Source organism: Daucus carota, chromosome 3 (assembly GCF_001625215.2).
Source record: "Daucus carota subsp. sativus chromosome 3, DH1 v3.0, whole genome shotgun sequence".
Lineage (NCBI taxonomy): Eukaryota > Viridiplantae > Streptophyta > Magnoliopsida > Apiales > Apiaceae > Daucus > Daucus carota.
This window is the reverse complement of record NC_030383.2, coordinates 3,832,509-3,848,628: the sequence shown is the minus strand read 5'-3', so window position 1 is coordinate 3,848,628 and position 16,120 is coordinate 3,832,509. Positions and strand designations below refer to the sequence as shown.

Here is a 16,120-nt window from a genome sequence, read left to right as displayed (position 1 = left end):
ATCCCGATATCATATTTATTATTTAGTATAACAAATAATATGACATGTCGGACGGTGTCTGTCAGAAAAATTACCTTAGCAAACTAATTTAGTTGCTAAAATAAGACTACAAATATTTATATTTTATATTATATAAATAAAAAATGTATAATTAATTGAAATAACGTTAGTTAAAATATAGAAGACATTTGTTTTGACCCCACTCACATATTTGTGACAGGAAATTGGAATTCATATACTAATCATTCTCCAATTTCGATTAATATATAATTGATAAAGTATAATATAGAATAACTAATATTCGAAATAATTATATAAAAAATTAATATAATTATATACCAAAATAAACCAACATAAAAACTAAATTCAAGTATAAATTCAAGTAATCACAACATTCCAAAATACAACCAAGTAACTTGAAACTTCTGACTTTCTAAGTGTAACATGAACTCAAGCACAACTAAGAGGGGTGTATTCGATTGGGATTTTAATGGATTGTTTTTAGTCTATGGATTTTAATGGATTGTGTTTGATTTTGATTTTGTGCGGATTCTTGATAAAATGTCGCAGAGTTGATAGGATTTAAGCACAATGCTTCAAAATCCCATTGATTTTGATGGGATTTCAAAAAACTTAAAATACACTGAAGAATGCCACAAAATCCTTCATTTTATGAAATGCAAAAAAATCCATCAGCATTTGAATACCATCAGATTTTAATGGATTTTAAACAATCCCAATTGAATACCATCGGATTTTAAAGCATAATTTAAAATCCCAATTGAATACCACCAGATTTTGTAGCATAATTTGAAATCCCAATTGAATACCTCAAGATTTTAATGGATTTCAAACAATCCCAATCGAATACCCTCGGATTTCATGAATGCAAAAAAATGCTTTAAAATCCCAATCCAATACACCCCTCTAAGTAACTACCAACTCTCCAGAAACAAGCACTTTAGTATAACATATTTTTGTTGGCCTTAAACAAAAAACTAGACCTCAGTGTTGGACGATAGACGACGAAGAATAGGTGATATTGCAGTTTACAAAACAAGAAAACAGGCAAACAAGCTAAACAACTGACCAGGAATAGCAATCCATCTACCTCTTGAATGTACAAGAAAGAAACTGGAGCTCAAAGCGATCATCATGGATTCATGGTAGTAACCGCGACAGCAATATTAAGAAATCACTATAAGCCATAAGTCATAATATTAACCTTGCTCGGTAAATAAATCTTGGGGAGGTTTCCCTTCTGAATCCTTTGCTTCTCTCAAAGAAAGAAGGGAATTCAATGATACCTTTTCTTAAACAAACAACAACAAAATGAAGGAACTTAACTGATTCCTCTGAAAATTATTCTTTTCAGAGACTTGTAATTTTGTAGATCTTAATTGTTAATAATACTGCAGAAGTACTCAAAAACAAACTCTGCCAAAACAAAAAAAGACCCTTAAATGAAAAATGAATAGCTGATAATCAGACTCCCTTTTTTTAAAGATACAGTAATATTCTGACTTCTTTAGTTATGAATTAACACAAAAGAAAGATGAGATCTTTACCTACATTATCTCTCAGTTTTAACAACAACAAGATTCATTTGCAAATATGAGCGTAAATATTTAACAGCGTCTAAGAGGAGTTGAATCCGAGTCTCCTGTGGGCCTGAGCTCTGATATCATGTAAGTGACCAATTCTTTCAGAACCTCTCGGAAGGAGGGCTTACCAGGATCATATTATATTCCAAGAGTATTTAAGAAGATAAGCTACAGTAAATTCTGACTTCTCAGTGGAACATGAACTAAAATAAAAACCAAGTAACCAGGTAACAGTCCAAATTGGAACACTCTAGTAAAACATATCTTTCCTGGCCTTGAACATAAACCTGGACCTGAATGTCGGACGATAGACATCGAAGAATAGACGATATTGCAGTTTACAAAATAAGTAAACAGGCACTCCAGCTAAACAACTGACTAGAATAGCAACCCACCTGCCCTTTGAATATAAAAGAAAGAAGCTGGAGCTAAAAGCAATCATCATGGCAGTAACAGCTACCAGAAGTGTCAGGAGCGCAATGTTCAGTTTCGTAGGTAATAATTTCAAGAAATCTTCTTCTTTGTAACGTGCAGTCAGGATATCTAAGAACATGACTAGGGCAGCAGTGGAGGTGAATAACGATATGGCATCTGTTATGATAAATAGGATAAAAACTCTTTTGCCGCGATAAATTGGATGCCCAGTGACTTGATTATTACCACCTGGTAAAGTAAAAGCTGCAGCAAACATAATTGTTGCTATAAGGGCAGCAACAACCATGCACTGAGACAAGGTTTCCTTCATCCATCTTTCGCCTTTCTCCACTAAATCGGCATGCTGCTCTGTGAACAACTCTTGGGGGGTTTGGCCTTGTGAATTCCTAGCTTCTCTTAGAGAAGGATGCACCATGCTTTGTACTTCCTAGAAGGAATTATTTAGTACAACACATTAAAAGATCGTAAAAATCAGATACAGCAGAAATCTTGTACCTAGTGAGTTGAGTTACAATCTGATATAGCAAAGATTTGTATATTTGCATTGGAATTTCAGTATGTTTTGAGAAAAATGTACCTTAAACCACTGTACTTCACTCTGCATTTGTAAACCTGCTCCCGTATTAGCAAGCAGCCGATTTTGCTCTGGTTTCATAGCAGCTAAATGAACTATATTATTGTTATTCATATCTTTCAATGATATTATCTGGTGCATAGTTGAGCCAATCTGAAATAACAGATTGTAAACACTTTCCTGACGATATAAAACTGCAATATGAAAAATAGTTCGGTTTTCTTGATCCAACTTCCAAACAAGCTCTGGATACAACCTAAGTAGCTCCAATATGAACCTTGTGTTCCCCAATTTAGCCGCAACAAATAGAATATTAGAATTATACCCAGCAAATGTATCAATATATCCGGCTTCAGGGTCTTCAATATTTTTCTGTTTGATAATGGTTGGAGGGCCATCAATTATATTCCATATGTCAGAATCATTCAGCTTGACAACTTCTTCCCATATTAGTCTGACTATTTTAAGTGCTTGATTCTGGTCATCTGAAAAATAAGTCAACATTAATCGACAGACTATGGTAATTGTAATGAAGTCTCCAAATCAAAAGCTTACCTGTTCCATAAAATTCTGAAGGCTTTTTAGCCAGGATATGAAGTGGATTATAATATCTGTCCTTGCACACTCTTTTCTTGTGGTGATTCAATATATCTAATGCAACATCTACACAATTAAGTAAGCTATTATAACAACTTATATAGTGAGAATATTAAAGCAATCGTTTTGATATCCAAAAAAGAAAAAATCAAGGTAAAGCACAAAAGTATTGACACCAGTAGAATAACTCTGGATTTTTTGCAACAAGATATCAGAATTCAAATATTGAACCTTAAGAGTGTTGAACATTTACCATATATGTTATTATCGACACAATTATAGAGTACCGCGTCTTGGTCCCAAACACTCCAGTCTTCACAGTCCATATGATTGGTTTTAGAATAAAGGTAGGACACCATGTCTTTGTGTCCCATAGTTGAGGCAATACGAAGTGGTGATCCTCGTCTCTCACCACGTAGCTTTAGAAGGTTTTTATTTTTACTCAAAAGAATCTCTGCAATGTCCACAATTCCACCTTCTGCTGCTACACAGAGAGCAGTGTGTCCAGCATGATTCCGAAGTTCCAAGTCCTTAGCATCCATCAAGTTCACCAACTCTGTCACGAAGTAGGTGTGTTTTGTTGATGATGCAATGTGAAGAAGAGTTTCAAACTGCCTTGTAATGCTCTGGTTTATCATCTCAGGGTGACTTTCTAGTAGTCCTTTGGCGGTTTTCCAGTCCCCTGTAAGTGCAGCTCTGTAGAGAGGCAAACATACACTCAAGTAGCTGATTTTGTCTGGTTCTGCACAAAGATTAAGGGTGAAAGCTTAGAAAGATTCATGTTCAGTAAATCAGTGCTACTCCTTCACTTTCTGACATGTGTCATTACGTCATAAGGAGTTTTAACTGCATAGTTAAAATATTTCAAATCTTGTTTTTTGAATAAAAGTATATAATTTCAACAAAAATATACTTCTAACTATGCACAAAATATTACAATGAAATAGAGAGAGCAACTCAGAGCACTAATTAGCCAATTCCTAAACATATTTAATACGAATATGATAGAGGCATTATTTGCATTCTTAAGGCTGTAATTTTCACCACATCATCTTTATATTTCAAAACTCGATACTTTTACTTAAAAAAGTAAGTAGACTAGTTTCACAATGAAAGGTGTCTAGTAAATGTGTTCAGATATGTATTAATTATGAAAATGTAGAAGCTAACCGAAAGATACTGGAGGAGGCCTGTTGGCAGGAGTCCAGATAGGAGCCGGTGGCGGAGCTGGAATGCCTGGACTGACTGTCTCAGTCTGCTCTGGCGGGGGTGGATTGTCTCTAACTGGATAGTTAGCTGTCTCATCCTGGTCTATGAATATTATTCGTCCCATTTCTACTACTATATTCCGTCCCATTTCTTCCAAAAATCCCCCTTGTAAATATCACAACATAGGTTAAATGTCAGAAAAGTAAGTTACATTAACAAACATTCCACTGTCATAGTAAACACATTTGAAGCTAGAATGAACATGACATTATTTTGCTACATCGCAGAAAGTAGATGCCTAATGATCAGCAATGTTAGATTTTGAGCATTATCTATGCACATTACAATGTCACAAATTTCTCAACTGTCATGAAATTACATGTGTTCAAATAACGGGAATGAAAAAACTAACCCTCGTAATACATTGTTGCTTTGTTTCAGCAGTTTGTGTGGACCTGAACCGTGATAGCCCTGTATAAATTGCTGAATATAAATCACTAAGCATGAATGTGTGAATGGTGAGTTGAAAAACCTTGCTTCATAATTGAAGGCAACTAAGAAAACAATATATCAGATCTCCATGTGGTAAGGATATTATATACCAGATCTCCATGCTTATGGCAGGATAGTTTGTTAGAAGTCGAATTACTGAATAATTATGGCTGGATAGTTGACTTATTATTATTCAATTTTCATTGTAATAGTACTAGTACAGTTGTTAGAACTATTGACTTGTTGCAGGTTCTGCTGGATAAGGGTTTCAAATCCCAGATCAAGAATCGATTTGATTTTCAGCCCCTCGATCTGTTTAAATTTTGACATAACGCCAACTTTTGAGTAACGGAGGGATCGGTTCATGGTTGATGAGACCGACAGAAATCGGAACCTCAAACCCATGTGTTGGTGTTTGGATTAACAATTTTGTGACATGGCCATGGGAATCCCAATCCCACTTGGAGTTAAACATTCCTTACACTCCTTCGAATACCCATTCTCATACCCCTCACTCTCATTCCCGATTCTCATCCCCACCCACGATCCAAATGCCCCTTAATGTTAAATATATACTATATAATTTTAAATCGGTTTGGCTAGTGTGTGCCCATGGGCACATGCTAAGCACTAACATTAATAAAAATGGAGGATTTTGATTGGTGTGGTTGTTGTAACTGCAGGGGGTCCATCATTATTAAAGAAGGTAAGCCAATAGAAACCCTCCAATTTCATAAATTTTGGTGCTTAGTGTGTGCCCATGGGCACACCATAGAAAAATCGATTTTAAATTAATAGCAGATGTCAGTAGAAATTGATCATTGAGCAGCAACGTCATTGACATAGCTCAGCAGTAAAGTAGTTGGGGAGTTAAGAAGTTCTCATTTATTTTGTTATCAAACCAATACACGGCTTGTGTACTGTATAGAAACTTATCTCTGTAATAATGAAAACTAAAGTTGAATACACATTAATACAAGAATTGCAAGGTTTCTCTTATATTGAACTCCCAGAGCTTGGAAATGAAAACAAACTCACCAAAACAAAATGTGCCTTAAGTGAAGAATGAATAGTTGAAAATTTTACTTCTTTCGTCGTAAAACAGCACAAACAAGGATAGATGTCTACAACATATATTGTTATCAAATAGTAGTGTTTATGAGCTACAAAACAGTCTGGGTTCTGAGTGGAACATGAACTATAAACCAAACCAAGTAGTTTCTTTTTTAGCCTTAAACAAAAATCTGGACCTGAACATAGATATCATAGAACAGACGATATTGCAGTTTACAAAATAAGTTAACAGGCACTCCTGCTAAACAACTGACCAGAATGGGATCCCATCTACGCCTTGAATGCACGAGGCTGCAGCCAGAATACTCCCTCCGTCTCACCCAATTATATATATTGAGGGTGGACATGAGACCAAGAAAAAATGTAAAATATAAGTAAAGTTAAGATGAAAAATGGATAAATGAGTGATACACTTGTATTTAATAGTATCAAATAAGTAAAGTTAAAATGAAAAATGGATAAATGGGTGATACACTTGTATTTAATAATATATTTGATACGGAGGAAAACAATGGGTGTAATAGTGTTTTTATTATTATATAATGAAAATAGTGGAAGAGAGCCGTGAGTGTAATATAGTGTTTTATATTATTAAAAGTTACTCCTTCTATTCCATCTTTTACATTGGGCAGTGGAGTAGAAGAAATGTGAGAAGGAGGAAAAGTGAGAAAGCGGCGAAACTCATCAACTGCTTTTGATAATTTTTGAAATATAAAGAATTGGATGAGACATCTCAAAAATAAAATTGTAAAAAAATAGTGGGACTGCAGAAGGACTATTTTTGAAATGTAAAAATGACGTGACATCCGAAAAGCAATCGGTATACAAAAGAAGATGAAGGAGACGGAGGAGGGAGTATCTAAAAACAGGAGGTGAACAACGATATGGCATCTATGATGATAAATACAATAAACTAAATTATAAGTTTATTATATAAATAATATAAATAAATTAATTATTATTTATAAATGAAAATTTGAGTTATTTTATTATTTAAGCTCAGCTCAATAGCCCTCTTTATGTACTTGATGTTTCGGAAGAATTAGAGATGGGAGAACTTTCATTCTTTCAACGAAGTTTCAACCAAACCAGCTAGCCAGCTAGACAAGCCGCAAGCGTGTAAAAGTGAATTCTAAATTCTAGGCGCGTTGGCTTTTGTTCTATTGCATTTGTTTTTGCAGTTTTCATTTTTCAATATCAAATCTGCCCCTTTAACCATGACCAACTGCTTGATACAGAAAATTGATTAGGCAGGGCCGGTGAATTCCAATTTCAAATATAATATCTATTTATTTAATCTTTATATTTACATTTACAAGACATGAATACATGATCATTACTCATTTATGGAAAAATAGTTATTTTACTGATTTATAGAAGAAAATTTATTTTATATAAATGTGCATATGTTCTTTTTATCGGATATATATACATTTTCGTGCAAAGATATCTACTTCCTCCATCTTGCCAGATTATTTACGTATACTGTTTGCACGTATTTTAACGCTCTCATAAAGTATAGTTCTATAACATATTTTTAACATTTTTCTTTTTTGAATAAAAGTTTAAAAATTAAACTTTTTTTCAAGAATTTTTTAAAAAATATATATAATGTAAGTATACTTTATAGGAGTCATAAAACGCGTGCCAAAAAATAACGTAAAGAACCTGATAAGATGGAGGGAGTATTATTTAGAATATATTATTTCATATAAATTTTTAAAAACCACATACTCAATATTCTAAAAATTTCTGATATCGGAAAGTTTTCTATTGATTCTTATAAAATATTATCAATTAGTATATTTCAACAACCCTATTATTTCAATTTTATATGAAGGTTCTGAATTCCAAAACTAAATTACGAATGAGAATAAATCAACGATTTCTAGATTCGCCCGTTAAACAGGACTGCTAGCCTTTAAATGCAAGGTCGAATGTAAAAAATCTAAGCATTCGAAACAAGACCTGTCTGCTGACAAATCACATTTGGATTTTATTCCAAAACAATCGCCTCAAATCACAAACTGCATATACATACCAAAACACTGGTCTTCCCTCACTTATCTATCTCCTCATAAACCACCATTTCACAAGAAAACACATCATATTCTTGGACACACAAATTGTATGCAACACAGATTAGTTAGGTACCTTGGTGTGAAAAAAGATTTGATCTTGGGCTGACCCAGAACAAAATCTTGGACACCCAGGTGGATTGTTGTGCCTTTTGATCAGAAATTGTGTTTCTTTAGTGAAATTTCAAGATTTCTTGTTCATAGTTAATAATTATATGTTTTGCTAAGTGATGGGGAAGTGAAATGTGAAAAGATTTGTATTTGGATTTGGATTCATGGGTAATTGTTACAGTTCTGAAGTAGATGAGCAGTTTCAAAGGCAACAGCAAAATGGTCAATCTGTGAATAATAATTCAGGTATGTCTTCAAGTGTATTTGTACTACTATAACTTTTGATTTTTATTTGTGTGTGTTGGTTATGCTATTAGCTTAATTCGCTGAGATATTGAGATTGAAATTTGAAGTAGATTATATTGGAACTGTTAAAGGGGTTATTACTTATTAGTATCTTATCGGAATATCATTTGGGTATTATAGATTAGTAGTACAATTCTATGTTGACCGGCATTGAGGATGTCTATAATGAACTAGTTTGGATAGTTACTTAAATCTTATTGTGATGTCAATTATGGCATGTAATTATGTAATGGTGTTTTTTCTCAGTTGTAAATATATTTCATCTTAACTGTCACTTGTAGCAATAATTTTGTTGTTACGAAGAAAAAGATGTAGTTATAGTGCCCGTATATTAAGGTGCAACGCACAAAATGTACTATATGTCTGAAGATTTATTTGTCAGTCTGTTAAACTGAATGAAAGCAGTACAACTCATGGCATTGATGTAAGGTCCAGTGTCTTTTTCTTTGTGGAAAAGAAATGCTCAAAAATGCAGTGAAAGTGCTGAAAAAACCCTTTGTCAATATATACATTTGGAACTGATCATGGTGTTGTTGCATCACCCTTAAAAGCAGATTCCAAGTTCCAAAACTCTGCTGAATCAAACAGAACCACATATGCGAGCAGTATTGTGGTGATACCCAGAGATGTCAAGGCTCTTCGTCAAAATCCTGGAAATAGTAATCTTGATATCTTTACATATGAAGAGATGAGGTTGGCCACCAAGCGTTTTCGCCCCGACCAAGTTCTCGGAGAGGGTGGATTCGGAATTGTGTACAAAGGAGTTATAGATGAAAATGTTAGGCCTGGTTACGTTAAAACGGAAGTGGCCATCAAGGAGCTTGATCCAGAAGGGATCCAAGGCGACAGAGAATGGCTGGTAATTATTTTCCTTTCCCAATGGCTTTTCTGGTTAGATATAGTTTTGGGGTTTTGCAGTGTCACTTTACACAAATATGATTTGAAGAGAATAAAACATTTGTTCGTAGGAAACTCTCTACATGTCTTAGTGACAGAGGAGATCATAAATCATTTAATCCAATGTATACTGCAGAAGGGGAGCAGTTGAAACTGTAGCCTCTTCTAGGTTGCCACCATGGACGTCCAGTTAAAACATGTGATCTAATAAGGATAGTGTAAACAGCATGAATAAAATTGAATAATGGATTTATTAATATCTAATAAGGATAGTGTAAGCCGCTTGCTAGAACATTTCTAAACATAGTAGTATTATGTAATATATAGTGGAGAGTAAATTTCATCTTAATATGTCTCTGTTGGTGTCATTATTCAAGCCTTTTCAAGTTTCAGCCTCTTTTGCTAATGCAAAGATTGATCCCACAACAGTCTTTAGCTAATTATTGGCTAAATGCCTATATTCAAATAAATGAATACTATAATTTGTCTTACTGATCACATCTTATGTATGTTTGCTTACGGATAAAACCTTAAGTTCTCTATGGACTTTCACTTTGTCAAGGTGGTCTATTCTTTAGTTGCATGTAGAAGTTTCTCCGCGAGTTTAATCCAGCAGTTTATTGTAGGTACATAGGTATTATTAACCTTGGTCAGTATGTGCTTGCCAACTTGGAAAAAATTAATCTCTTCAATAGTTATTATTCACTGTTTTGGTATATAGGTATGTACTATAATTATGAATTGCTACTGTACTCCTCTAAACAAATCATCATCTTTGGCTTCGAGCATAGTGGGTACACTTCTTCTTTTGGTAATAAGAGGTTAAGGCAGGGACGAAGCCCGCAAATGTACATAGAGGGGGCCACAAAAATTTTCCTTAAACACTTTTAAATATTCAATCTAGCAAATACACAAAAATACTAGTACAAAATTTCTAATAAACTAAATTTATTAATTTTATAGGGGCCAATTTTTTCTTATAAGGGTCAAAAATATTTTACAGGGGCCAAGTATTATATTTATATAATTAAAAGACTAAAATAGAATTTATTTATTTTTAATTTTAATATACATATACCAGTATAATGACAACCCTAGGCTAGGGGGGGGGGGGGGGGGGGGGCATGGCCACCTCTGGCCCCTATGTAGCCTCGTTACTGGGTTAAGGGTACAAGTGTTAGTGGAGGCATGAATGAGCGTTTGAGTATCTAATTTATGCAATGGCTATTTCCAGAAAGATAAAAAGTAACATAATCAATAATTATGTTAAGGGTGTCCCTGTTTATAATGTGTGCTGTAATTTTCGGTATTAGAGAATTTTATGATTTTAAAGAATGATGCACCACTGTAAAGTACTTTTAGTAAATGGCAAAACAAACTATTATGAAGCCAATTTGCTGAGCTGTTTAAATCACGTGTACGGGCTTTTTTAACCTGAGCAACTTGTCAAAGGCTTCAGGTGCAAGTACAATACAATTTATAAATGAATTACAAAGTACTGCTACGCTTGTGAACTGTCTATCGAAGATCATTAAACACTACTTAGAAGAAGAGAATCAATGAGCAAGCTTTTCTTCAAACCATTACTCCTTATCAAAAGAAATAACCATATTGAATATCTCAACTGCAATCAAAGTGGTATTAGATCCTCTGTGTGAGGGTTAACTTCTCCTTCTTACATATTACATGTCCATCTACCAGCTTGATGACCTGAAAGGTTGAGCATCTTCTTTTGACATATGCCTAATGGAATGACATGTGCTATCAAAGGGATTGCTTTAATGAAGATATTATTTATTTTATTATATTGTTTTTCTAAACTAATAATGTAATTACCTTGAATCTAGATAAAATTAACAATTTTTATGTGGATTTTTTTATTTGGTTATAAATAATAAACACTGGTATTTTACATTCGCAGGCTGAAGTCAACTATCTGGGCCAACTCCAACACCCTAATCTTGTGAAGCTCATTGGATACTGTTGTGATGATGATCACAGGCTTCTGGTCTATGAATACATGGCATCTGGGAGCCTGGAAAATCACCTTTTTCAGAGTAAGTGACAGCTATCATGTGCATGTTTTCAACTGTTGTATGCCATATATACACACACACACACACACTATCAGTAACAGTGACACATCTTTAGACATAAGATATCGTTTAACACGCTTGATATAGGTAAATTATGCTGAGAAAATAGTTGACGCTCCTATGACAATCGAGATATCATGACATAGTATTAAATCCCACTTGTCATCCCTGCTGAACTTCCTAGAGCACTCTAAGTTTTTTGAGGGACATTTGGCATATATTTACAATTTTGGTTGACGTTTGCATCTATATGCATACTTTTGGTTTCTTGTTGTCCCACAACTTGAAGAAGCTGTAATCTTTAATTCTTAAGAATGAATATGATCCCAGTTTTTGAATGCTGCAATCATGTTAAATTAATTTGGAATTTCAAGATTAGACTTTCCCTGTTGTGGCAATAATGTTTTATTAATTTCAAAATTTAGGATTAGTAGTTTCCTGATGTTTCTTTGATCTTAATTTTCATACTTGTAAAGTCTATGTGAGTATTATAGCATGATTAAATAGATTGGCATGGCCATGTGAATAGTCTTTTGTTTCGGTAGTATATGGATTTATTAGTGAAATTTTTTGTTTACAAAAGCATTCCTGAAATGGTATATGGTGTAAATCTATTTGTCTTCTGAATTTTGACAGGAGTGAGTGTTACTATGACTTGGTCAAGAAGGATAAAGATTGCTTTGGATGCTGCTAAAGGGCTTGCTTTTCTTCACGGCGCTGAAAGATCTATTATCTATCGCGATTTTAAGACCTCAAACATATTGCTGGATGCGGTGAGTTGCACCGATTTTTTTGTATTGTTGGATTTCAAAGTTATCATTTCGAAAGGCTTTATTGCTGAAAATACTGTTAAGCGGTTAAGCCGTATCTTAGTAGTAGAAACAGTCACAATGAAAAAGATGTACTTCGCCAAATCACTTATCAATTATCACACACATATATTAAAATTGTTAGATTTCGCCAGCAATCACTATGTTTTTTCAAATAATAAGCATTATGTGCGTCGAACTCTCCATCCATAGTTCTAAGTTCTAACAATTAAATATAAACTTAAATATGTAGAATTTCAATGCAAAACTTTCTGACTTTGGGCTTGCAAAGGATGGACCCATGGGAGACCAAACCCATGTATCAACACGAGTTATGGGGACCTATGGTTATGCAGCTCCTGAGTATGTAATGACAGGTAATTCTTCTATAAGCAAGCTCCTGAGTTATTAGCATTTATTGCATAATTCATAATTTAAGATCCTTTTATTGTAGTTGTTGACAAGTACAGTACTCCTTGTTCTACCACGAAGTGAGGCAAGTTGTATAAAGATAATTTACTTGGACAGAGAACTCTTTGTTCTACTCTGGCCTGCACCAGGATACTGTCAGTTTAGTTTATGATTATATATTTATATTATAAGTAAACTATTAGGCGTGTTAGGTTTTTCACTACGGTATCAGTTATGTAATAATTTCTTCCAATATCTAAGGATGTTCATGATTTACTTTGTTACGGAGTAGATATAGAACAAGTTAGCTTTTTTAGGATTATTAAAGTTTATTTTTCATTTGCATGCGTTCGTTGCACAAGTGTTAAGACTTTATTGTGTGTAAACATCTCCATCATGAATTAGTTTATAATTTGAACTATATTCATGATTCTTGGTCACAGGTCATTTGACATTCAGAAGTGATATTTATGGTTTTGGAGTGGTGCTACTTGAAATGTTGATCGGAAGGAAAGCCATGGACAAGAGCCGACCTAGCCGAGAGCATAATTTGGTTGAGTGGGCCCGGCCTATTTTAAATCACCAAAAGAAGCTTTTAAGAATTATAGATCCTAGGATGGAAGGGCAATACTCAAATAAAACTGCTATTAAGGTGGCGACTTTGGCATATCAATGCCTCAGCCAAAATCCAAAAGGGAGGCCTTTAATGAGCCAGGTTGTTGAAATACTCGAATCCCTTCAGACACGAGCGAGGCGAGAAGATGTATCAATTCATACTGGAGCAAGTGTAACTCTTTACGAGGTCCCCAAGAGTGTTCCACAGAACCCCACAGATAATCAGAGTGAGCCAAATGAAAATGTGAGAGAAAAAGATGCAGAAACGTCAATGTGCAAGCCAGTGAAGCAAAGGAGCAAGAGTGAACCTCCGAAGGAGAATGATCTCTATGATCCATGTGATGATGCGATATTTGATGATGAAAGATCAGATTCTTTAAGAATTTGAACGGTAGCATCCAAATTTATGTGAGCTCAAAGTATGAACTCCCTAAAGATTCCGTGCTCGGGAATCTAGCTTGTGTACCAAGCTCATGAGCTCTGCCAGGTCCAAACAAGTTTACAAGGAGAACCATTCTATAAAGCAACTTTTTCTTTTTTCAAAGCCTACCATGTACCAAGACCATAAAGATGATCAGTTTTTCCAATTCAAATTTCTTGTTATTCTTTCTTGACTATTAGCACAGGCTCACCTTTAGTTGATGGAGCTTCCAGAGCTGGTGGCAATGCAGCAATGTACTCGAATGTTTTTTTAAGGTATATCCTGTTGCAGTCTCTATGAACCATCAGTCTTATAAACCCTAAAAGCATCACAAAATAAAGTTTAATTACCCATCCAAACAAATCAAGCATTAATTTCACTAGTTATGGAATAAACGTTTACAAAGGTAAGGATAAATGATGAGATGCAATGTAATATAAAATATGTACATTTTTAGCGTATACTGTGAAATACGTGCAAACATAATTTTGTAAATATTTTAACTTTTTCCTAGATAAAATTTTTTTTAAAAATTTAATTCTTTTTATTCAAAAATAGATTGAAAAATAAATTTTGAAATTATATCTTAAATCTCGCCTAAACAATTAGGTGGTCAGGTAAGTTTTAATCTTTGCTCTGGGCCTCTGGCTACTTGCAAGTGGTATCAAAAAATCATTACTGATTACATCACATTCATTACTAATTACGTCACAATCATTATTTATTATGGTGTGTACTGTTTACTTTGGGCCGGTCTATGCATATTTAACCCCTTCGTTTTTAGCGGAATTAACCTTTTTTAAATATATTATTCTCTTAGTTTAATTTTCATCTTCCCCATTTTTTATATAAAAAAATCAATTCATTAATTAAAAGACATAGTATCTACAAATACAATCGAAATTGGATCGATGCTGAAAAATTCACTTGATTGGTTTTCACCTGAATGTTCTGAACAATCGACCATGCGATCCCATAATAACCTTCGAACCTGAATCGACCATAGATGGAGGGATTTTTTAAAAAATATTTTATAGAAAGATGTTTAATCATTTATTTATATTCATAATTTTTCTAAAGTTATAATTTTTTTAAAAAATTTGTATGAATTTTAAATATATAATTAATAGTTTAAAAGGATATGTCAAATTTTTAAATTTTAATTATTTAGAAAGTGGGGAGTAATAGTTAGGTGTGGAGCAAGGCTCATGATAAGTGTAGGTGAAGGACAAAAACAGGCTATGCATTTAAGAATTTTTAAGGACAAGACAGGTTGTGATTGCGTTGTGCCATCAAGATCAAAATTTCATGGCGTGTGACAAATTAAATTTGATGGTAAGTGAGAGCCAAGACAAAGTAGCAGAATTTTTTTGACAGGAAGACAAAGTAGCACATGATTTTGGATCATTTTCAACTTTAAATTGATAAATGTCTATTCATATAATAAGCGGTTCAAGATTAAAAATAAAAGATTTAAAATTAGCTTGAGATATTTTTTCCGTGACTTAATTTTAAATTTTTTTTATAGAAAACATAGATCATAGGGGATTTCTAATAAATATCCAAGTCCAAAATCTTTCTTTAAAAAATACCACATCTTTTTCAAATATTTTATAAATTTTGAATATATTTTCAAAAATACTGTATACAACCAGTTGCATCATATGTAACTATACTTGCAACCACTGAATTGCATATGATTGTACTGTATTTTTGCAAATATTTTCTAAAAGTCGATATTTTTACAAATATTTTCAAAATACAGTAAAATCGCAAAAAACACTTAGAAAAAGTGATATTTTGGGTACATTCCCTTATTTGTATTATTTTATTTTTATCACTCACTCTTGACACATATTTTAAAATGCATGTAACATATAATTTCATACTTTATTTGTAATATTTTCTTATTTCTTAAAATTTTAAATATCAAAATCCGATTTTTTTAAAAAAATAATTTATTTATAATAAATTTTATAGTACGTGTGAAGTCCAATTTCTAAGGTCAATCATTTCATAGAGGGAGTGAGTATTTTATTTTTATTAATAGTTAACCGTTAATTGTGAAACATGGCCTGTGACAATCGGAGAGGCAATGAGTCGGCTAAAGAGTCATTCTTGGTGGCTGGCTGTTGCAGAGACCGAGTCAATGATAATGGAAATTCTGTTAGGATGATACATGTAACATGTGTGTGTGAGACTGTAAAACAAAGAAATGGACTGAGAAATGTTTGGTTTTATTACTCAGAACTCTCATCATAAGACATAGGGGGTGTTTGCCCGGTTTAAAAGCCCGGATTCTAGATTTATAAGTTGGAAACATTTATTTTTAGTGTGTAAAAAGTCAAGAATCACTATAAAAAATTAAGAATTTTAGTTTTTGTTTCAAGA

At 33.4% G+C, this 16,120-nt stretch overlaps 2 protein-coding genes across 2 annotated transcripts; one reads left to right on the top strand and one right to left on the bottom strand.

The window, feature by feature from the left end:
- Positions 1-1,706: 1,706 nt before the first annotated feature.
- Positions 1,707-5,006, bottom strand: LOC108211711 (ankyrin repeat-containing protein NPR4). The gene is made up of 6 exons (XM_064090455.1): positions 4,832-5,006; positions 4,381-4,584; positions 3,464-3,952; positions 3,169-3,276; positions 2,617-3,098; positions 1,707-2,466 (listed from the first exon to the last, which is right to left on the bottom strand). The coding sequence occupies exons 1-6, from the start codon at positions 4,842-4,844 to the stop codon at positions 1,855-1,857; spliced, it is 1,908 nt and encodes a 635-aa protein (XP_063946525.1). The 5' UTR covers positions 4,845-5,006; the 3' UTR covers positions 1,707-1,854.
- Positions 5,007-7,935: 2,929 nt separating this feature from the next.
- On the top strand, positions 7,936-13,914 carry LOC108210418 (probable serine/threonine-protein kinase PBL17). The gene is made up of 6 exons (XM_017381687.2): positions 7,936-8,420; positions 9,035-9,339; positions 11,299-11,434; positions 12,110-12,246; positions 12,536-12,659; positions 13,137-13,914. Exons 1-6 carry the CDS (start codon positions 8,339-8,341, stop codon positions 13,694-13,696), a joined length of 1,344 nt encoding a protein of 447 aa, XP_017237176.1. The 5' UTR covers positions 7,936-8,338; the 3' UTR covers positions 13,697-13,914.
- Positions 13,915-16,120: the final 2,206 nt, after the last annotated feature.